The 22,376-nt window shown below is 47.1% G+C and overlaps 1 protein-coding gene across 2 annotated transcripts in view; it reads right to left on the minus strand.

Annotated features, from left to right (window-relative positions):
• Nucleotides 1–991: 991 nt before the first annotated feature.
• vsir (V-set immunoregulatory receptor) overlaps nucleotides 992–22,376 on the minus strand; it is a 57,230-nt gene continuing 35,845 nt past the window's right edge. Inside the window, exons 3-7 of one of the 2 annotated variants that reach the window (XM_078199375.1) lie at nucleotides 19,332–19,400; nucleotides 17,390–17,497; nucleotides 13,936–13,963; nucleotides 12,677–12,852; nucleotides 992–7,709 (exon numbers count right to left, since the gene is read on the minus strand). In XM_078199375.1, the coding sequence (XP_078055501.1) occupies nucleotides 7,684–7,709; nucleotides 12,677–12,852; nucleotides 13,936–13,963; nucleotides 17,390–17,497; nucleotides 19,332–19,400 (407 nt within the window). In that variant the 3' untranslated portion in view covers nucleotides 992–7,683. The remainder of the gene's footprint in view (nucleotides 7,710–12,676; nucleotides 12,853–13,935; nucleotides 13,964–17,389; nucleotides 17,498–19,331; nucleotides 19,401–22,376) is intronic. The other variant, XM_078199376.1, reaches the window with a different exon arrangement.

Below are 22,376 nucleotides of genomic sequence, written 5' to 3' on the forward strand. Positions count from 1 at the left end.
TTAAAGTCATGTTAAAGTATCAAATTCCAAATAAACCTGTTGGACTTAAACCTGGTGTTGAGACTTCTTACTGTGTAGAATGGGACAATGCGGAACCAAGCCAGAAGGGGCCAGCTGGTCTGTCTGGTGTTTATGCTCAATGCCAGCCTCCTCCCATTCGACCTTACTGAACTCTGAGCTATAATCTTCCAGACATTTCTTGCTCATGTATGTATGCAGCTTCCCTGTAAATACATCGTACATCCACGCCATTTGCTTCCACTACTTGTGACATCAAGTTGCCAATTCTCCCCACTCTCGGGGTAAAGAAATTTCCCCTGAACTCCAAATTGGGTTTACAGGCGGATATGTTGCACATTCAAACCAGATAGCTTCACATCAGTGGCAGGAAAGTAATTGGATTCTTAAGATGTAATAGAAAAATGTTTGGAATGAGAGAACATATCTGATACGAGTACATCAGGTACTCATAGAATCCCTACAGTACAGAAGAAGGCCATCTGGCCCATCGAGCCTGCATCGACAACAATCCCACCCTATCCCCATAACCCCACATATTTACCCTGCTAATCCACCCCTCCAAAACTAGGCTCAATTTAGCACGGCCAATCCACCTAACCCGCACATCTTTGGGGAAGAAACCGGAAGACCCGGAGGAAACCCACGCAGACACGGGGAGAAAGTGCAAACTCCGCACAGACTGTGGGCCCAAGCCAGGGAATCGAACCCGGGTCCCTAGTGCAGTGAGGCAGCAGTGTTAACCACTGTGCCACCGTGCCACCAAACTTGCCAATTTGACCCATTGATCACTAGTTTGCAGAACCCAGTCTGATATCTTACCGTGACCAGAATCAATTTGATAAACAGGTTAATGCTCCCTTAAAAATAATGGCTGACGCAACCCCAACTTCAAGGCATTTTTTTCCCCCAACTCCGTTCAACAACCAATGATGAGTGCAAGAACGGAATTTGCATAGGGGCAGCTGTCTGTAAAAATCAAACAAGAGTTTTATTTCCAGAATTCTTTTAACTCCTGTAAACTTAACATTGAAATAAAGAAATCTTACAGCTTTAAAATTAATAAAAAGAAAAGTAGTACAAAATGACTTGGGGTTCAATGTAATTTACATGTACTGAATATTTAACACAAGATTAACAAATACTGATTCTACATTTCTTTGTTAATAAAAATATAATGCATATATTGTACCCTAAGCTATTTATAATTGCACAATAACAGATAAGACTATAATACATCATCCATATGGGGTGGGAGTTACAGTAGAACGGGTTAGTTTGGAGAGGTGGAGAAAAGAAAATCACTAAAATATAATTCTGATAATTTATATCCTTCATAAGCCATCGATTCTCAGCCAAGTCAGAGCTGTCTTTTATTGTTGGAACCATTAGCCCTCAGTCATGTGTTGTCCCATGATAGTCGCTGTACTTTAATCAGAAGCATCGTTAGGATTGCACTGACTACAGAGAAACTTCGATTTGCAATTGCTCTGAAAGATGGAACTTTTTTTAATAGTCTCCACTGTTGATTTGTCCATGTGGAAATATATTGGGCTGGATTCTCCGGCCTCACCTGAGGCTGGGATTCTCCAGTCCCGCTGCTGTGGATGGAGATTTGGCTGCAATCTTGTTTCTCGCTGGGCAGCAGTAGTAAGGGGTGTGCGAGACTGGAGAATTCCAACCATTGTTTACAGGGAGAGGGAAAGATCAAAGCATGTTTTGTCGAATCAAACCTCCCCTCTGGCAAGAGCCAAATACATTCTTATTAATCATCAGATTTTTATTACCTAATAATGATTAGTCACCAACAGATTAGCTGCGGTTCCCGTTATTACGTGGCCAAATCAAGATATGTGTTGTTCCCCCACTGAGAAATCACAAAGCAGTTGAGATTGAACCCATAAATCAGACCGAGAGAATAGCTTGCATTTATATAGCACCGTACATCTCTCAGCCACATGAAAGCATCTCAAAGGCTTTCACGCACAACCAGCCAAGGCGTCGCGACTGTTTTACCAATAACCATGGCAGCTATTTTGCTCCTGTTTCCTATCTCTCACTGAGTGTACCCATGAGCAGAATGGCTAGTTAATGAAGCTTTGGGTGATTGTGGTTCCAGGAAGGAAGTTGAACGAGGTCACCAAGAGAACTACAGGATGGTGTCATGACATCTTCCGCATCCAAATAGAAAGAAAAAGCTTTTATTTGTGCGATGCCTTTCGCAGTCCCAGATTGTCCCAAAGCACTCAACATCCAATGAAATACTTTTGAAATGCCGTCACTGTTTTAATGTCAGGATCGCAGCAATTAATATGTGCACAGCAAGCTCCCACAAACAACATAGAAGATAGGAGCAGGAGGAGGCCATTTGGCCCTTCGAGCCTGCTCCGCCATTCATCACGATCATGGCTGATCATCCAACTCAATAGCCTAATCCTGCTTTCTCCCCATAACCTTTGATCCCATTCGCCCCAAGTGCTATATCCAGCCGCCTCTTGAATATATTCAATGTTTTGACATCAACTACTTCCTGTGGTAATGAATTCCACAGGCTCACCACTCTTTGGGTGAAGAAATGTCTCCTCACCTCCATCCTAAATGGTCTACCCCGAATCCTTCGACTGTGACCCCTGGTTCTGGATTCCCCCACCATTGGGAACATCCTCCCTGCATCTACCCAATCGAGTCACAACAGAGGGTGATGTGTATATGGAATGAGTTGCGTATGTGGAATGAGGTGGTAGAGGCGGTACAATGACAACATTTAAAAGACATTTGGACAGGTACGTGGATGGGAAAGGTTTAGAGGGATATGGGCCAAACGCAGGCAAATGGGGCTAGCTCAGTTTAGGAAACCTGGTCAGTATGGACAAGTTGGGTCGAAGGGCCTGTTTCCGTGCTGTATATCTCTCAGAATCATAGAACATTACAGCGCAGTACAGGCCCTTCGGCCCTCTGGGGCAGAAGGAGGCCATTTGGCCCATCGAGTCTGCACCGACCACAATCCCACCCAGGCCCTATTCCCCATAATCCCATGCATTTACCCTAGCTAGTCCCCCTGACACTGAGATGCAATTTGGCATGGCCAATCCACCTAACCCGCACATCTTTGGACTGCGGGAGGAAACCGGAGCATCCGGAGGAAACCCACGCAGACACGGGGGAGAAGGTGCAGACTCCACGCAGGCAGTGACCCAAGCCAGGAATTGAACCCGCGTCCCTGACGCTGTGAGGCAGCAGTGCCTAACCTAACAATGCCATGATGGTAAATGATGTGTTTTTGTGTTGCTTGAGGAACGAACGGCGCTCACGCCTCTCGTACGGTCCTGATGACGCCCCTGTGTCGACCCTTGGGGAATTTAACAATGTTACAGGCACTTTGTCCAGTTGCGGCCATTAATGGTCAGCATGTAGGGTGAGCAGGTCTGAGAAGGAAATGATTGAAGGGGGCAAGCTGAGGGTGACTAATCTTAATTGCTCTCTCTACAGCTCATCACTGTGAAAGAACATTCTAGTTATTTACTGTTGAGCGCTGATGTGTCTCCTGGTGGTAATCTTGCACAAAGTTCATCGTGTTTCTCTGTTTGAAATCAATTTAAGCTTCATCTGCAAGAACGGCAAATAAAAAAATGATTCTTGAAGCTCATAAAGCTGTTGTTTACCTCCAGCTGACATTTCATTGACCAATCTTGCAATATCAACTGACTGCATGCTCTCCCCAAGTCTGGGTATGTAGACTAGACTTCAGGTGTTTTAATGATCTTTTACTTTCTAAAGGCTTCAACAGGATCCAGCTATGGTCGTTCGATCTTTCAATTTCTGAATTTCATTCGAATAATTTAAAGCAGTATAAACATTGGTTTCGTGTCCATAAAATAAAACTGAAGCTGCTTCTCTGAACTACTTCAGTGATTTTTTTTCTTTAAAGAAAGATCCTCCTGCAGATTGCCCAACCCTGAAAAGTCAATTAAGTTGGAGACCAGATAAAAGCAAAATGCTGCTGGCATCTCAAACAAAAACAGGTCTGACAGCATCTGCGGGCAGAGAATAGAGCCAACGTTTTCAGTCTGGGTGACCCTTCGTCAGAACTCCAATGAAGGGTCATCCAGACTCGAAACGTTGGCTCTATTCTCTCCCCACAGATGCTCTCAGACTTGCTGAGATTTTCCAGCATTTTCTGTTTAACTTTGAGACCAGATCTGATCTCAATGATGGCTGTCTAGCCTTGCTACTTTGTCATAAGACATTGGAGCTGAATTAGGCCACTCGGCCCATCGAGTCTGCTCCACCATTCAATCATGGCTGATATTTTTCTCATCCCCATTCTCCTGCCTTTTCCCCATAACCCCTGATCCCCTTATTAATCAAGAACTATCTATCTCTGTCTTAAAGACACTCAATGACCCGGCCTCCACAGCCTTCTGCGGCAAAGAGTTCCACCGATTCACCACTCCCTGGCTGAAGAAATTCCTCCTCATCTCTGTTTTAAAGGATCGTCCCTTTAGCCTGAGGTTGTGCCCCCTGGTTCTAGTTTTTCCTACTAGTGGAAACATCCTCTCCACGTCCACTCTATCCAGGCCTCGCAGTATCCTGTAAGTTTCAATAAGATCCCCCCTCATCCTTCTAAACTCCAACGAATACAGACCCAGAGTCCTCAACCATTCCTCAGATGACAAGCTCTTCATTCGCCATGGGCGTTTGGTCTCATTGTCACGGTTACCCTTTGGGGCTGCGTAGATGTGCAGACAGAACTGTCGAGCACAGTCTGTGTTGGATTATAAGTAGGTACTGTATACAACCCACTCTACCCAACCCCACCCCACCCTCCCACCTTTCCTCTAACTTTGGCAACAAACCAACCAATAGCAAATTGTCAAATGTTGAATTCATTCATTTGAAAGCATCTATAATTTGACTAGAATGAGCCAGGATGTTAATGGAAAGAATGTGTTGCTTTATGGCAATTATAGGATCAAAGACTGATGCGGCCCCAAAGGAGGCCATTTGGCCCATCCTGCCTGTGCCAGCTCTTTGGAAGAGTTATTCAGTTAGTTCCACTCACCCTGCTCTTTCCTTGTAGCCCTGCAATTGTTTTCCACTTGAAATATTTATCTAATTCCCTTCTGGAAGTTACTATTGAATCTACTTCCACCGTCCTCTCGGGCAGTGCATTCCAGGCAAAAATAGCTGCAGTGTTGGACTAAAAGAAAGAGTCGGCTTTAATCCGAGCTGGTCTCAGTCTTCACCTTCCTGGCAGTAGCTCCACACTGCACACCCAGACTCCCGTTACGTTGGTCAGCTGGTAAGGCCCCTCACCAGGAGCACAACATCGCAATATTGCGGCACAGTGGTTAGTGCCACTGCTTCACAGCGCCTCGCCTAGTGGCACTGCTGCCTCGCAGCGCCATGGACCCGGGTTCAATTCCAGGCTCGGGTCACTGTCTGTGCGGAGACTGCATGTTCTCCCCGTTTCTGCGTGGGTTTCCTCCGGGTGCTCCGGTTTCCTCCCACAGTCCAAAGATGTGCGGGTTAGATGGATTGGCCATGCTAAATTGCCCCTTAGTGTCAGGGGGATTAGCTAGGGTAAATACATGGGGTTACGGGGATAGGGCCTGGGTGGGATTGTGCTGACTCGATGGGCCAAATGGCCTCCTCCTGCACTGTAGAGATTCTATGTTTCAATGATTCACCCTCACCAGCTCTGCACTCCTCTAATCCTAGCCTCTTGCGCAGGCCCGATTTTCACTATTGCGCCATTGGCTGGCCTTACCTCCAGCTGTCTAGGCCCTTAAGCTCTGGAATTCTCTCCTTAAATTTCTCCCTCCCTCCCTCATTCCTCTTCACAATGCTACTTAGAACCTACCTCCCATTGCAGGTACATGTCCACCCTTTGATAACATTGTGAAGTGCCCTTGGATGCTTCAGGACCTTAAAGGTTGCTATATAAATGCAAGATATATACTTTCTTTGAAGTTTTGCTCTCCTCTGAATGATGCGTATTTGAAAGGAAAGGACTTCATTGTTTCAGTTTTGTACTGATGGTTTTAACCGAGAACTGGATCGGAAGCATTAAGCACTCCTGTAACTTCAGGCATTGATGCCCAGGTGAAGTGTTTTAGTGACTGTTGTAATTTCAAAACTAAGCGGTGATTGCCTCAAACATTCTGGAATCCTCTGAACACCCCTAAAACACTGCAGTCAATTGGAATGTGCTCTTTGGTTATTATACATAAAAGAAAAAAATAATGTTACAATCAATGTCGCCCATAATACTGACAAACAATAGTTCATACTTGCAGCTCCCAGTGGTACAACCCACCAGAGACTGTTCTAGAAAGTGATAGGCCACTAAGTAGGGAATACTCTGACGAAAGGTCATCCAGACTCGAAACTTTATTCTCTCCCCGCAGATGCTGTCAGACCTGCTGAGATTTTCCAGCATTTTTTCTGTTTTTGTTTCAGATTCCAGCATCCGCAGTAATTTATTTTTAGGGAATACTGTCTGTTCGGACTCCCCAGTTCGGACTCACAATCTGAATTCCTGGCTTTGAAAATGCAGCGCCGCTGTTGTCAGATTTAGCAAGCTCCCTCTGCACGGAATTAGCGAGGCAAGCGTCCTGTTATTGAGGAGCCCTCGCTTCCACTGCTACTGGGGGCTGGCACCAGATTTGGGATTGAATCATTCAACATGTGTTCAATGCAGAAGTTCACCAGGTCTCGGTTGTCGGATCGAGTTATTCAGCTCTTCCCACCTGAGCGGGTTTGGGTAGAAAATGTTCATGTTGGCTTTGACCACACCAAAACCAAGCGAGTGACGAAAGGTAAGAATTTCCTGGAGAGGTAGATCTGACGAAATATTGTTGCAGGGCAGGAACATGCTGGTGTCCAAAGAGCAATTTTTTGTGACATAATTGAGTCACCCCCTCAGGGTGAGTTGTGCACCTTGCACACTCATCTGCCAGTTGCCTCCAGGCATGTCCAAGCGAGATTTTCATCCTGGGCGTGAGGTCGATTATCAGGCCTGGTTGTATTGAAAGGCAGGACACCTTCAAAGGGCCATATGGTCTCCTCCTGCTGTGATTTTCTTCTGCTCTTATGTAAGGCATGCCTCTCTGACAAAGACTGGGTCTGGCTTCGGGCTTTGAATGTTCAGGTGGGTCAAGTGTTAGACAGCGTTGGTTCACATGTCTCGTTATCGCGGATCAGGAGGGGAGGACAGAGAACATAACTGGAGAGGCCAGGACAGATATTCCATGCAGAGGCAGACACACATTACACTAGCTAATTGCTTAATGAGCTTTGTAAGCGATCTAGCCAACTTACACCAGTAAACTCAAGCGTATCGGAGTATTACTGATTGATAATTATGTTCACTTACCCCACGAATAAAAAAACATATTCATTGCCCACTTAAAGCAAAGATCCTGCGGAATGTTTTCCTACATTTTCCTTAATTCGCTTCTTGGTTTGGAGCTCGCAGTTTATCTCAAACGAGAGTTTTGGTCTGCAATTTCCAACATTGTCTGATAATTACACAAAACTGCTGGAAGTTATGCGAGTGGAATGCGTCTCATTGTGTGTTCGTTCATTGTTGTTTTCTGTCCAATGGTACCACCATCCAACACCCATGATCCCAAACGTGGCACGTGCCAGTTGGCGCCTACATCACTTTGGGGAGTCGGGCACTAGCTCTGGCAAAGGAAAAAGAATAAAAAGAATCAACTTTGCCATATAATATCTGAGTAATTTTAATGTTATATTTGTGTATTAAGCAGTGTTGAACCAATGCCATTCAAAGCAGTGTTACATCTCCAGATGGTGTAAGGATTTGGTATTCAATCCTAACTGTTCAGATGTGTGTTCCTTGTGGTTTCTGCCTAACCTTCTCAATGCCACTGATATTCCGAATGTGGATCCTTTACCTGTAGATCAGCAGGGGTACACAAACCGTCCCATGAACCCAAGAATGTTGGCATCCACAATGGTCGAAAAATAGAACAGTTCCTGACCTAGTTAAGAACATTGGACCAGGAGTCGATCACAGAATCCCTACAGTGCAAAAAGAGGCCATTCAGCCCATCGAGCCTGCACCGACTCTCTGAAAGAGAATCTGACCCAGGCCCTCCCCTATTGCCCGTAACCCTACGCATTCACCGTGGCCAATCTATCTAACCTACGCATCTTTGAACAGTAAGGAGCAATTTAGCACGGTCAATCCACCCAACCTGCATACCTTTTGGAGTGTGGGAGGAAACCGGAGCACCCGGAGGAAACCCACGCAGACATGGGGAGAACGTGCAAACTCCACACAGACAGTCACCCGAGGCCAGAATTGAACCTTGGTCCCTGACACTGTGGGGCAACAGTGCTAATCACTGTGCCACCCTGCTGCCCATCGAACCCCCACTGTGCCATTCATTTAGATCATAGTTAATCAGCTAGTTTTTTTGCGCCACCTCCAAACCTCTTGATGCCATTAGTCTCCAGAAATCTATTGATTCTGTCTTGAATGTGTCCAGTGATTGAGCTTCCACAGACACCTGGGGTAGAGAATTCCAAAGATTCGCCACCAACTGAGTGAAGAAATTCCTCCTCATCTCAGTTTTAAATGGCCTTCCCCTTATCCTGAGATTATATCCCCAGTGGGAACAGCTTGTCACATCTATCCTCTCACATGCTAAAGCATCGGAAACTCAGTGGGACTTTGGTTCTCCCCCCTCCCTTAATGCTAAGTTTTATCCAAGTTTGTTGACTCTTCGGAGAAAGAGCGAGTCCTTCCTATTCAGGGCTGGATTTTCACTTTGGGGATGGGAAACAGGAGGTCTTGAACCTACCCCTGTGAGGAGCAAACTATCTCTGACCGGGGATTTTGACTCAGACGTTCCTTTAATTGGCTTGGAGATTAAGTTCCCTGTCCGGTTAAGGACAGCAGAAGAGCTCATGGGAGCCAACTAAAGGTTTTCCAACTTGAGAGCAGTAGCTGGCTACAGTAAAGGGGAAGTAACATGAAGATGTTGTCTCAGTAACTTTTTAAAGATTTAATCAAACACAGAAGAAGTACCCAGGCTAACGTATATACAGGGATCTATTCTCTGCAAAGAAAAGAGCTACAAGTTTAAGCCGTCCACTTTTTTTGGATCACCCACGTCGCTTGGACAGCCTGTAGTCCCCCATTGCTTTCTCCATGGCAACGCCTTAGCCGATCAGAGTCAACTTGATTAATAAGGGGGTCAGGGGTTATGGGGAAAAGGCAGGAGAATGGGGATGAGAAAAATATCAGCCATGATTGAATGGTGGAGCAGACTCGATGGGCCGAGTGGCCTAATTCTGCTCCTATGTCTTTTTGTCTTAACTTGCCAACCACTCGGCACCCTTTTCTCCTGTAGTGTAAAATTGTTGAGAGCGTTTGAAATTTGGCATTCTTGTATTTGTCCTGATGAGTGAAGGTGAAAAACTTCAGCGACGGCGACGGCACCAGGGACCCGGGTTCAAATCCCGGATTGGGTGACTGTCTGTGCGGAGTCTGGACATTCTCCCCGTGTCTGCGTGGGTTTCCTCCGGCTGCTCCGGTATCTTCCCACAGTCCGAAAGACGTTAGGTGCTAAATTCTCCCTCAGTGTACCCGAACAGGCGACTAGGAGTGTGGCGACTCGGGGATTTTCACAGTAACTTCATTGCAGTGTTAATGCAAGACTTACTTGTGACACTAATAACCAAACTTTAAAAGAAAAACTTTAATGAATGTGATATATTTGCAATGGCTACCTGTTCAGTAAGCTTTTCCATTCACGAAAAATGACACAGAGCTGTTCAGTTTTACTAAAGGTTAGGGTTGATGGTCAGGGTTAATCTCACTGTGGGGTGAGAGTGAGAACTTTGAACAATATTACAAATTTTAGTGCCAAGGTCAATTTGTACTTGATGCATTTTTAGCAGGAAGTGGTGTTCCGTGACATCCTGGATCTATGAGACAGCTTCTAACCAAAGAAGTGGTTTCAGTCGTAGCGTAGAATACCTGTGCTTCCTGCTTTTTATTTTCACCTAAAATATTTATCTTTTTATCTTTGCACGACTTGCAACTCTTTTCTGCAATGGCCTGTGTTCCAGCATTGGCGTGCTAATTAGTTTCTACATAATGGGACGACTCGTGTGTTTGCCAAGGTGAGAGAGGTTTGCTGATTTTTTATCTCTGTGTGCTCAGGTTCACCAGAAAACAGTGTTCAACGGAATGAAACCACTGGGCAGAATGTAAAACCTGCCGCCAGGTTTGCTATAGCCCTCTGAACGCAGCCACACACACACACTCGCAAAATTGCCCACTCTGCATTGAGATTGCCCCTCATTCATCGCAATCCGAGATCTTCCCCCATTGAAACATCGGATTGTGTCTGCTTCCATTCTCAGTGGTCAGCACTGCTGCCTCACAGCGCCAGGGACCCGGGTTCAATTCCCGGCTTTGGTCACTCGTCTGCGTGGAGTTTGCACGTTCTCCCCGTGTCTGCGTGGGTTTCCTCTGGGTGCTCCGGTTTCCTCCCACAGTCTGAAAGACGTGCTGGTTAGGGTGCATTGACCCGAACAGGCGCCAGAGTGTGGCGACTGGAGGAATTTCATAGTAGCTTCATTGCAGTGTTAATGCAAGCCTTAGTTGTGACTAATAAATAAACTTTTAAACTTTCCTCTGGCCTTCCAAATGCTGTGCACTCCTCCAATCCAGCCTTTTGCACACTCCACATTTTAATCGCTCCCCCATTGGCGGCCGTACCTTCAGCTCCCTGGACGTGAAGCTCTGGAATTTCCTCCCTAAATCTCTTCCCCCTTCCTACCTCTTCCTCTGCCTTGAAGAACCTCCTTGAAACTGACCCTGCTGATCAAGCTTCTGGCTGCATATCCTAATATTTGCCAATGTGCCTCAGTGTTCCATTTGGTTTGATAATGCTGGTGTGAAATGCTTAGGAACTTTTTAACAACCTATACACACTGTGCAAATACACGCTGCTGTTGACCCATGAGTTCAGCAGATCTAGAAATGCACTCAACATTTAAGTAGTGCTTGACGTGTAATATCGTGCTGTGATGCACTAGTTAGTTTGCAAAGTCTCACCATCTCTGCTGATGCTTCTGGTTGTTAACCACAATGCCACTGCCAGCCTAGGTATACACAGAGTTTGCACTGCTCACTGAGTGCAGCTTTGCACCCCTTCACTGAACTCTGGGTTCATGCGGGCGTCGGCAGGTTCAGGCCTCACCAACTTAAAATGTACATTTAATAACTCTGAACCATCTGATCCTGCTCCTTCATCAAATGGAGATCTCTTTCCTTCCCTCCTCACTGAGTAGGTTAAAAATGTTCACGGTGATTTGAATAATGTTTCAAAGAACAAAGATGTAAATGTTAGAGATAATCTTCACAAGAACTCTCTCTGCCCTCAAGCGCAGACTGTTCTCTCTCTACTCTAACCTTCTCTCTCCATCCTCCTCCCTGTCTCTCTCTCTCTCTCTCTCTCGCTCCGCCATCTCTCTCTCTCTCTTTCTCTCTCTCACTCGCTAGCCCGTCTCTTTCTCTCTCTCCCTTGCTCCCCGTCGTGCTCCCCCTGTCTCTCTCTCTCTCGCTCACCCGTCTCTCTCTTTCTCTCTCTCACTCCCCTGTCTCTCTCTTTCTCTCACTCCTGTCTCTCTCTCTCACTCCCCATCTCTCTCTCTCTCTCTCCCCCTTTCTATCCCCCCCCCCCACTGTCTCTCTCTCTCTCTCTCACTCCCCCGTCTCTTTCTCTCTCACTCCCCCGTCTCTCTCTCTCTCCCCCGTCTCTCTCTCTCTCATTCCCCCGTCTCTCTCTCTCGTTCTCTCGCTCCCCCTGTCTGTTTCCCTTTCTCTCTCTCTCGCTCCCCCGTCTCTCTCTCGCTCCCTCTGTCAATCTCTCTCGCTCCCCCCGTCACTCTCTATCTCGCTCCCCCATCTCTCTCTCGCTCCCCCATCTCTCTCTCGCTCCCCCGTCTCTCTCTCGCTCCCCCGTCTCTCTCTCGCTCCCCCGTCTCTCTCTCGCTCCCCCGTCTCTCTCTCGCTCCCCCGTCTCTCTCTCGCTCCCCCGTCACTCTCTCTCTCTTTCTCTCTCTCTCGCTCCCCCGTCTCGCTCTCTCGCACCCCCTGACACTCTCTCTCTCGCTCCCCCTGTCTCTCTCTCTCTCTCGTTCCCCCGTCTCGCTCTCTCGCTCCCGTCTCTCTCTCTCGCACCCCCTGTCACTCTCTCTCTCGCTCCCCCGTCTCTTTCTCGCTCCCCCGTCTCTCTCTCGCTCCCCCTGTCTCTCTCTCTCTTTCTCTCCCACCCCTTCATTTACTTACACCTGACAAGACAGGTGGCCTCAGTTAACATATCATCTGCAGGACAGAGCCTTCAGCAGTGTAGCACTCCCTCAGTACTGGCAATGGGAATGTCAGAGTGGATGTTTTGTGCTCAAGTTTCCTGGGACTTGAATTGCCCACATACCCACCCAGAGTCAGTGGGCAGAGTGTTACCCAGCTGAGCCAAGGCTGATACCTAACAACCCAGAGGTTGCCCAAGTGAGACAGTGGGAGGGAATTATGTTGATTGCTGCCCCAGACACATCAGACAGTTTTTGTAACATCCCCACATACGCGATAGATAGAGGAAAGCAAACTAACCGAGCACTGGGAAGAATCTTGGCGCTGCCTCGGGAGAGAGCGGAGTGTTGGGTTCGGAGAGGAGATGGCGATCGGATTCTGACTGAAGTCGGCTGATTCTCGGGGCTCTTGGTTTCACTTCGGAACCCACGGTTGGAATTTCCTCAAATACCGGATTCTCCACACCCACAGCCTCACTGTCAACGGAGAAACAAAGATTGTCTCAATTCTTCACTCATTCACTCATGACCAATCAACCTAACCCGCACGTCTTTGGAGTGTGGGAGGAAACCGGAGTACCCGGAGGAAACCCACGCAGACACGGGGAGAACGCGCAGACTCCGCACTGACAGTGACCCGAGGCCGGAATCAAACCCGGGTCCCTGGAGCTGTGGGACAGCAGTGCTAACCACTGTGCCACACCCCACTGTCAACTGTGTTGACCTAACCTCCAGACGAATGAGTAAGTGGCGATAATGCCAGCAACAAGCTGTGGTCTGGTCCTCAGTGCACTTTACATTAACAAGAAGGTAGTGAGTTGCTCTGCAGAAAGAACTCCATCACTCATGTCCCTAGAAGGTAGGAGAGTAGCTAAAGCTGACTCTGCCTCCCTTCTCCACTTGTCAGGCAATCACATCTCCATTTACATTCACTCCATGTAGAGTGAGTGAATTGAGTTCATTTGAGTGTACAAGTAACATAACAGTCGGGAGATGAAGTCCACCCCAATAAATACCCAAGATTGCTGCGGCTGTGTGGTAACTGGAGAGAAATAAAGTAAGATTTATCAGCGATTCCTCTCTTTACCCTCCCTCATCTCTGGTTAGCTGCCTCACAGCACCAGGGGCCCGGGTTCAATTCCCGGCTTGGGTCACTGTCTGTGCGGAGTCTGCACGTTCTCCCCGTGTCTGCGTGGGTTTCCTCCGGGTGCTCCGGTTTCCTCCCACAGTCCGAAAGAGAAAAAAAACTGCTGGTTGGGTGAATTGTCCATGTTAAATTCTCCCTCAGTGACCCGAACAGACACCGGAGCGTGGCGACTAGAGGATTTTCACAGTAGCTTCATTGCAGCGTTAATGTAAGCCTACTTGTGACACTAATAAAAACTCAAAACTCTACTGTAAGTACTTCCTAGTACTTTTTGATGTACTAGGAAGTACTTACTCTTTTTAATGTGCGTTGACTAAGTGCTGGAGCCTTGACTGTATCTTGTACAACAGGGTAAAGCAAAAGAAAAAGCTCGCTTAAGTTTAGGAAAACATTTTGAGATTAATGAAACGTACCTATCCATTCGGACAAGTTCATGAGCTCCTGCAATGAGAAAGAAGTCAAGTAAAACTGTGAAAAATCGAAACATTTCAACACACAATATTAAGCAGCATTGCGGACAGTGGGGATGACAGCATAAAATCACAATGGGATAGTGATAGACTGATTGATTTCAATCAGTACAAGTGTGAGGTTATTCATCTTGGTCCAAAAAAGGACAGATCAGAGTAGTTTCCAGATGGTATGAAGTTAAGTACACTAGATGTCCAAAGACACTTGTGGGTTCAGGTGCATAGATCTTTAAGGTGTCACGTACAGGTGCAGAAAATAATCAAGAAGGCAAATTAAATGCTGACCTTTCTATCTAGAGGTGTGTAGTATAAGACACAGAAGTTATGCTGCAGCTACACAGAACCCTGGTTAGACCCCACTTGTAGTCAGTGTGAGCAGATCTGGCCACCACACTTTAGGAAGGATATATTGGCCTTGGAGGGAGTGCTGCATAGAGAGGAAAGATTATACAAATTAGACCTGTTTTCTCCAGAAATAAGAAGGTTGAGGGGTGATCTGATCGAAGTCTTCGAGATACTAACAGGAAAAGACTGGGTAGATAAATGATAAACTCCTTCCACTGGTTGGAGATTCTAGAACTAGGGGGGGGCAGAGTCTAAAAATTAGGGCCAGAGATGTTAGCAAGTACTTCTACACACAAAGGGTGGTAGAGGTTGGAACACTCTTCCGCAAATGGCAGTTAGTGCGGGATCAGTTCCTAATTTTAAATCTGAGATAATATCTTCGCTTAACAAAAAATTAAGGGATATGGGCCAAAGGCCACAGATCAGCCATGATCTCATTGAGTGGCAGAACAGACACAATGGTTTGAATGGCCTACTCCTGTTCCTATATGTGGATTGCAGAGCACAGTTTAAAGTTTTGCAACCCTGTACGTGAATTACATTGAGTCCGCAGCACAGAATGAGGCCATTTGGCCCAACTGATCTGTACTGACATTGAGGTTCCACTTGAGGCTTTCTTGCACCCTCTACAGCATCGCCTTCTGTTCGATGCTGTCTTGTGCTTACGTGGCTTCTCCTCTGTGCTGTTCCATTACAGGTTAAAGGTCAGTTTCCACCTGTAAGTGTTGACAATATTGCTGACAGCAACTTGCTCTGTACCCTGGCGGTGTCATGGTATAATGAGGAGGTGGAACAGGAAAGTTTTTCTTGTAGGATGTCAGATTACAATCATCAGCTGCTGAAACCTCTGCTATTTCTATAATGCTTTCATCAAATGCTGGCGGGGACATTACCTGTTAAATTACGCTGATTAGGTTAAGACTTTCTCCCACATTCAAACCACAAATACGAGCAATCTGAATCGAGGCTGACATTGACTGCGACCCAGCTTTGAGGAGCTCCTGAGCTAGAAATACAACTTCAAACCATGGCCCTGCCTTGTTCGTGAGGTTATTCAGGAGGACGTCCGACACAATGAATGTTCTCCCCTCAGCCAACACCAACACTTTAGCCATTCATTCCCGATCTAATTTGCTGCTGTATTGTGGCACCTTGCTGTACAGAACATGGACGCCCTGTTTGCCTACGTAACAGAGATTCAGAATTCCCAGCATCGTTCAGTATGTGGCCTCAGACACAAGGGTCCAGATCTTCCAGTCGCCGAATGGTTAGAGACTGGACGTAACCCACAAGATGTGCTGTGGGATCTCGCGTAAATCTCGACCCACTGACTCCAGGGAGTCTGAACTTCCGATCAGCAATATCCCTGCTCCCAAGGACTGTCCAAAAATGTCTCCAACTCTTGATCCTCATCTAACTCCTGATCCCAATAACTCATACTGACGCACATGACTCTCACCAACCTCCTCCCCCTCCCCCAACTTCACCTGACTTAGCACCAACACCCCGACTACCCTATGACCCTCCGCCACCAACCTGACCCGAGCCGACCCAACCCCATCGACTGACACCTCCTGAACCTGACCACCACTCCCACCCACCTGCCAGCCTACCCACTCCCCCACCACACCCACTCTACGCCCTTTACCCACTCTACGCCCTTTACGCACTCTACCCCTTTACCCACTCTATTCTTTACCCACTCTATTCCACCTTACCCACTCTATTCCCCCTTACCCACTCTATTCCCCTTTACCCACTCTATTTCCCCTTACCCACTCTATTCCCCTTTACCCACTCTACCCCCTTTACCCACTCTATTCCCCTTTACCCACTCTATTTCCCCTTACCCACTCTATTCCCCTTTACCCACTCTATTCCCCTTACCCACTCTATTCCCCCTTACCCACTCTATTCCCCTTTACCCACTCTATTTCCCCTTACCCACTCTGTTCCCCCTTTACCCACTCTACCCCCTTTACCCACTCTATTCCCCTTTACCCACTCTATTCCCCCTTACCCACTCTATTCCCCCTTACCCACTCTATTCCCCCTTACCCACTCTATTCCCCTTTACCCACTCTATTCCCCCTTACCCACTCTATTCCCCCTTACCCACTCTATTCCCCCTTACCCACTCTATTCCCCTTTACCCACTCTATTCCCCTTTACCCACTCTGTTCCCCCTTTACCCACTCTACCCCCTTTACCCACTCTGTTCCCCCTTACCCACTCTATTCCCCTTTACCCACTCTATTCCCCTTTACCCACTCTATTCCCCCTTACCCACTCTATTCCCCTTTACCCACTCTATTCCCCTTTACCCACTCTGTTCCCCCTTTACCCACTCTACCCCCTTTACCCACTCTATTCCCCCTTACCCACTCTATTCCCCTTTACCCACTCTATTCTTTACCCACTCTATTCCCCTTTACCCACTCTATTCTTTACCCACTCTATTCCCCTTTACCCACTCTATTCTTTACCCACTCTATTCCCCCTTACCCACTCTATTCCCCCTTACCCACTCTATTCTTTACCCACTCTGTTCCCCCACCCACTGTATCTCGTCGAACCACGAACCTTCTTCGATTGAATCTTTTAATGTCCCAATGTCTGGATCAATGGAGGAAGACCAGCCACGTCCCGCTTCCGCAACACCAACTGCCATATTCTGGGAAGGAGGGAGATCAAATGTCCCAAGCACTTAAAGGAATATGGCAGTTCGTGCTGTGAAAAAGGGCGGTGGCTTGTCTTTCCCCCAGCAACTGCAGAGAGGTTCCCGGGAGTGTGTCAGCAATTGCAGGGGAATCCCCAGGAGGGTATCACCATTGTAGGGGGGTCCCTGGGAGTGTGTCAGCCAATTGCGATGCTTCTCTAAGAATACCCCAATATTCGCAGGGTGTTGCTGCAAGTATACACACACCCTATACACCATGCTGACCAGAATGTTGCAATTTATAGAATTGTTGCTAATTATTTCTGTAACATTATTAGCACTGTGGTTTGCAGATCCGCTCGCCATAAGCACACAAGGTGGTGTTTCACTTACTTCTCCTGGTGGCCACCCCTTGCCTCTGTTTGTAAATCAGAAGCATTATCAAGGGCAGCGACAAGATGCCAATCACACATCCCATAGTGGCCAGGGCAGCAGCTGTGACTGGACAAATAAATCAGGAAACAAAGGGTTAATCAGTGTGGATTACACCATAATGACACCTACAGCCATTGAAATGTAGAGTAAACACATCCGCAGCATTATGGGCGGCACAGTGGTTGGCACTGCTGCCTCACAGCGCCAGGGACCCGGGCTCGATTCCCGGCTTGGGTCACTGTGTGGAGTTTGCACGTTCTCCTCCGGGTGCTCCAGTTTCCTCCCACGGTCCAAAGATGTGCAGGTTAGGTGGATTGGCCAAGCTAAATTGCCCTTTGGTGTCGGGGGAGCTGGCTGGGGTGGATGCATGGGGTTGTGGGGGTGGGATTGTGGTCGATGTGGACTCGATGGGCTGGGTGGCCTCCTTCTGCACTGTGGGATTCTATGGTTATCAATGGACACCACATCAAAGGAGGCCCATTGTGCCTGTGGTAGAACTATCCAATTGGTCCAGCTTCCCCCTACTCTTTACCCATTACCCTATTAATTTTTTAAGACCATAAGAAATAAGAACAGGAGTAGGCCGTTCGGCCCCTCGAGTCTGCTCCACCATTCAATAGAATCATGGCTGATTCGACATTCCTCACATCCACTTTCCTGCCCTTTCCCCGTAACCCCCGATTCCCTTGAATATTTTCCCTCCAAATATTTACCCAATTTGGGGACTTGACAGTTTAGATGCTGAGAGGATGTTCCCCCCTCGTGGGGGGAATCTAGAAAACAGTTCAAAAATAAGGAGTCTTCTGTTTAAGATTGGGATGAGGAGAAATGTCTTCTCTTGAGGGTCATTAGTCTTTGAAGTTCTCTCCCAGAGAGAGCAATGAAGGTTGGGTCATCGAATAGATTCAAGGCTCTGTTCGATGGATGTTTGATGCAGTAAGTATGCAGCATTAATGACGTAGAGTGGATAGAGTCATCGAGGTTTACAGCATGGAAACAGGCCCTTCGGCCCAACTTGTCCATGCCACACAGTTTTTACCACTAAGCTAGTCCCAATTGCCCGCATTTGGCCCATATCCCTCTATACCCATCTTACCCATGTAACTGTCTAAATGCTTTTTAAAAGACAAAATTGTACCCGCCTCAACTACCTTTAGCAGCTTGTTCCAGACACTCACCACCCTCTGTGGAGAAAGATTACCTGTCTGGACCCTTTTGTATCTCTCCCCTCTCACCTTAAACCTATACCCTCCAGTTTTAGACTCCCCCACCTTTGGGAAAAGATGTTGACTATCTACCTTATCTGTGCCCCTCATTATTTTATAGACCTTTATAAGATCAGCCCTAAGCCTCCTACGCTCCAGGGAAAAAAGTCCCAGTCTATCCAGCCTCTCCTTATAACTCAATCCATCAAGTCCCGGTAGCATCCTAGTAAATATTTTCTGCACTCTTTCTAGTTTACAGGTTGTGCATTGAGTAATATCTTGTTTCATCTGGGCTGTCCTGTCATGAAGTGTTGTTCCAATGCTGACATTTCTCAGTTTCATTGAGTCATTCTGAAGATGATAACAGTTCCAGTATGGGTTGCAGTTTAATCATGAGTCCCCAAAGACAATACAGAGTAAGTATTTTGGAACGTACCAACTTGACAGAGAAAAAAATATTTCAATTACAAAGTAAAGTCTGAAAATTTATGCCGAGGGATTACTGGGGTATCCGGGAGCACAGCGGTGCAGGGGTAGGAAGGGAAGTCACTGCGGGAGGTGCTTGGATACGGACAAGCGGAATGAGCCAAGTAAGGGCGATCCCAACAGGTTGGACAGTGAGGTGGTCAACCCCATTCAAAGGTGAGGTTCAGAAGGAATATTTAGGAAGTAACACGGGAGAGTAAATATCTTACCTTCTGTGCCTGTTTCTGCGCTTACATCACGAAAAGTACACTTTTGATTAGAGGCGTGAGTTCCATTTCCTTAAAAAAAAAGAACATTGCGGCAGTTCCTTTATGATCCAGTTTCAGCATTGGTGCCTTCAGATACACACAAGACCATTCCAAATGAGGGCTGGCATGGACAAGATGGGCCGGGTGGCCTCCTCCTGTGCTGTAACTTTTCTATGGTTCTATGGAGGGAAGCCATTTAGCTCATCCTTCTGTCTAACTGACTCTCAGATAATCTTTCCTCCGCTCCCTTAATTGGCAAAGTGCCCGGGTACTAATGATACTTTGTGCAAAGATTTACTTCCTGACAACAGTCCTGAGTTTTTCATTTTGCATGATTGACGGAAGGAGCAACGTGCATTTATATAGCGCCTTTCATGATCCCAATGTCCCCAAACACTTTACAGCTAATTAAGTTCTTTTATGAAGTGTAGTCACTTTTTAGTCAACATTGGGAGCCACCAGCTCCCAGAGCAGCAATGCGATATATAACCAGGCTTTAGTGTTCTGTGTTGAGGGATATGGGGGCAATCGTTACATTTGTGTACTCTTGCCCTGCAACTGTGTAACTTCAAATAGCTTCCTGTTCCATTCTCTCTCCCTTCCACTTCCAGAAAACCCTTAAGGCTCAAGTGTCTGGAGTTCCTCTAACCTCTTGCTCAAACTCAGCCCACTCACAGGGGTCTTGTGGCCGCTCCCTTACGTCACCTGCGGGTATGCACCAATTCAGGTGCAACGGGGGATGCTGCAGAAACTGGGGTTGTCCACTGGGAGTGGAGAGAGCTTGGCTGTTATGGAGGAGGTGGTTGGGACTCCAGTCCAGCACCGTAATGGTCTTTCTCCTTTAGGGAGAAGAGTACTCCTCCTATCCGTCTACACAGAAGCTGGTTAGAATGGTCCTGCCCCCAATACCAATGACTAAAAGTTTTTAAAGTTTATTTTTTATTGTCACAAGTAGGCTTACATTAACACTGCAATGAAGCTACTGTGAAAATCCCCTAGTCTCCACATTCCGGGTACACTGAGGGAGAATTTAGCACGGCCATTGCACCTAACCAGCAGGTCTTTCGGACTGTGGGAGGAAACCAGAGCAGCTGGAGGAAACCCACGCAGACACGGGGAGAATGTGCAAACTCCACACAGACGGTGATCCAAGCTGGGAACTGAACCCGGGTCCCTAGCGCTGTGAGGCAGCAGTGCCAACCACTGTGCCACCGTGCCGCCCCAATAATCCAGATGCGCTGTTGGCAAAGAGTAGTGATTGTGGCAGAGGTCCGATTGTCTCATGCTGAGTCGCGCTAACAGCTATATCATGCTGAATCACACCTTCAGGCACTGCAATTTATTGAGAAATGAAAGGTGATAACCCCAGAGCCACATCTGGCTCTGTTTGTGTACAAATGAGAAATTTCATAGAATCCATAGAATCCCTCCAGTGCAGAAGGAGGCCATTCAGCCCACCGAGCCTGCACCGACAACAATCCCACCCAGACCCTATCACTGTAACCTCATGTATTTACCCTAGTAATCCCGCTGACACGAAGGGGCAAGTTAGCATGGCCAATCCACCTAACCCGCACATATTTGGACATTAAGGGGCAATTTAACATGGCCAATCCCCCTAATCTGCACATCTTTGGACACTAAGGGGCAATTTAACATGGCCAATCCACCTAACATGTACATCTTTGGACACTAAGGGGCAATTTAACATGGCCAATCCCCCTAATCTGCACATCTTTGGACACTAAGGGGCAATTTAGCGTGGCCAATCCAACTAACCTGCACATCTTTCAGACTGTGGGAGGAAACCGGAGCACCCGGAGGAAACCCATGCAGACACACGGAGAACGTGCAAACTCCACACAGTCGCCCAAGGCTGGAATTGAACTCGGATCCCTGGTGTTGTGAGGCAGCAGTGCTAACCACTGTGCCACCCTCTACAGTGAGGTAGCTCAGATACTATTCACATAATTAGTTTAACACTTGCAGTCATTGAAAGTTACCCAGCCTGACCAGAGTAGTTGCAGTTGGCGCAGTTGGCTCAGTTGGCTAGACAGCTGGTTTGTGATGTGGAGAATGACAACAGCGTGGGTTCAATTCCGACACCGGCTGAGGTTACTCATGACCTTCTGAACATTGCACCTTGCCTGAGGTGTGGTGAATCTCAGGTTAAATCACCACCAGTCAGCGCATGGTCACCTGGGACTATGACGACTTTACTTTAGTCGTTGCATTGAACTCACCTACATCTTTGACCAATCTCCTGGTCACCTGTGCTAAAAGTTTCCTGAAGTGGCTCTGTGTCAAATTTGTTAATGTTCCGGTGAAGCATTTTGGGACATTTCACAAGGATTAAAGGAGCTAGATAAGGGGAAATTAGTGGTAGCATCACTGGACTAGTAATCCAGAGGCCCCAGACTGATGCTCTGGGGACACGGGTTCAAATCCCACCACGGCAACTGGTGGAATTTGAATTCAATAAATAAATCTGGAATTGAAAGCTAAACTCAATAATGACAACCATGAAACTATCACCAATTATCATAAAAACTCATCTGGGTCACTAATGCCCTTTTGGGAAGGAAATCTGCCATCCTTACCTGGTCTGGCCTATATGTGACTCCAGAGGCACAGCAATGTGGTTGGCTCTTAACTGCCCTCTGAAATGACTGAGCAAGCCACTCAGTGCAAGGACAACTAGTGATAGGGAACAAATGTTGGTCTTGCGAGTGAAGCCCACATCCCATAAAATAATAACGTTTTTTTTATTCATTCGTGGGACATGGGCGTCGCTGGCTGGCCAGCATTTATTGCCCATCCCTAAGTGCCCGAGGGTAGTTGAGAGTCAACCACATTGCTGTGGCTCTGGAATCACATGTAGGCCAGACCAGGTAAGGATGGCAGATTTCCTCCCCAAAAGGACATGAGTGAACCAGATGGGTTTTTCCAGCAATCGACAAAGGTTTCATGGTCATTAGTAGATTTTTAATTCCAGATTTTTTTTAT

This window comes from Mustelus asterias, chromosome 28 (assembly GCF_964213995.1).
Source record: "Mustelus asterias chromosome 28, sMusAst1.hap1.1, whole genome shotgun sequence".
Taxonomy (NCBI): domain Eukaryota; kingdom Metazoa; phylum Chordata; class Chondrichthyes; order Carcharhiniformes; family Triakidae; genus Mustelus; species Mustelus asterias.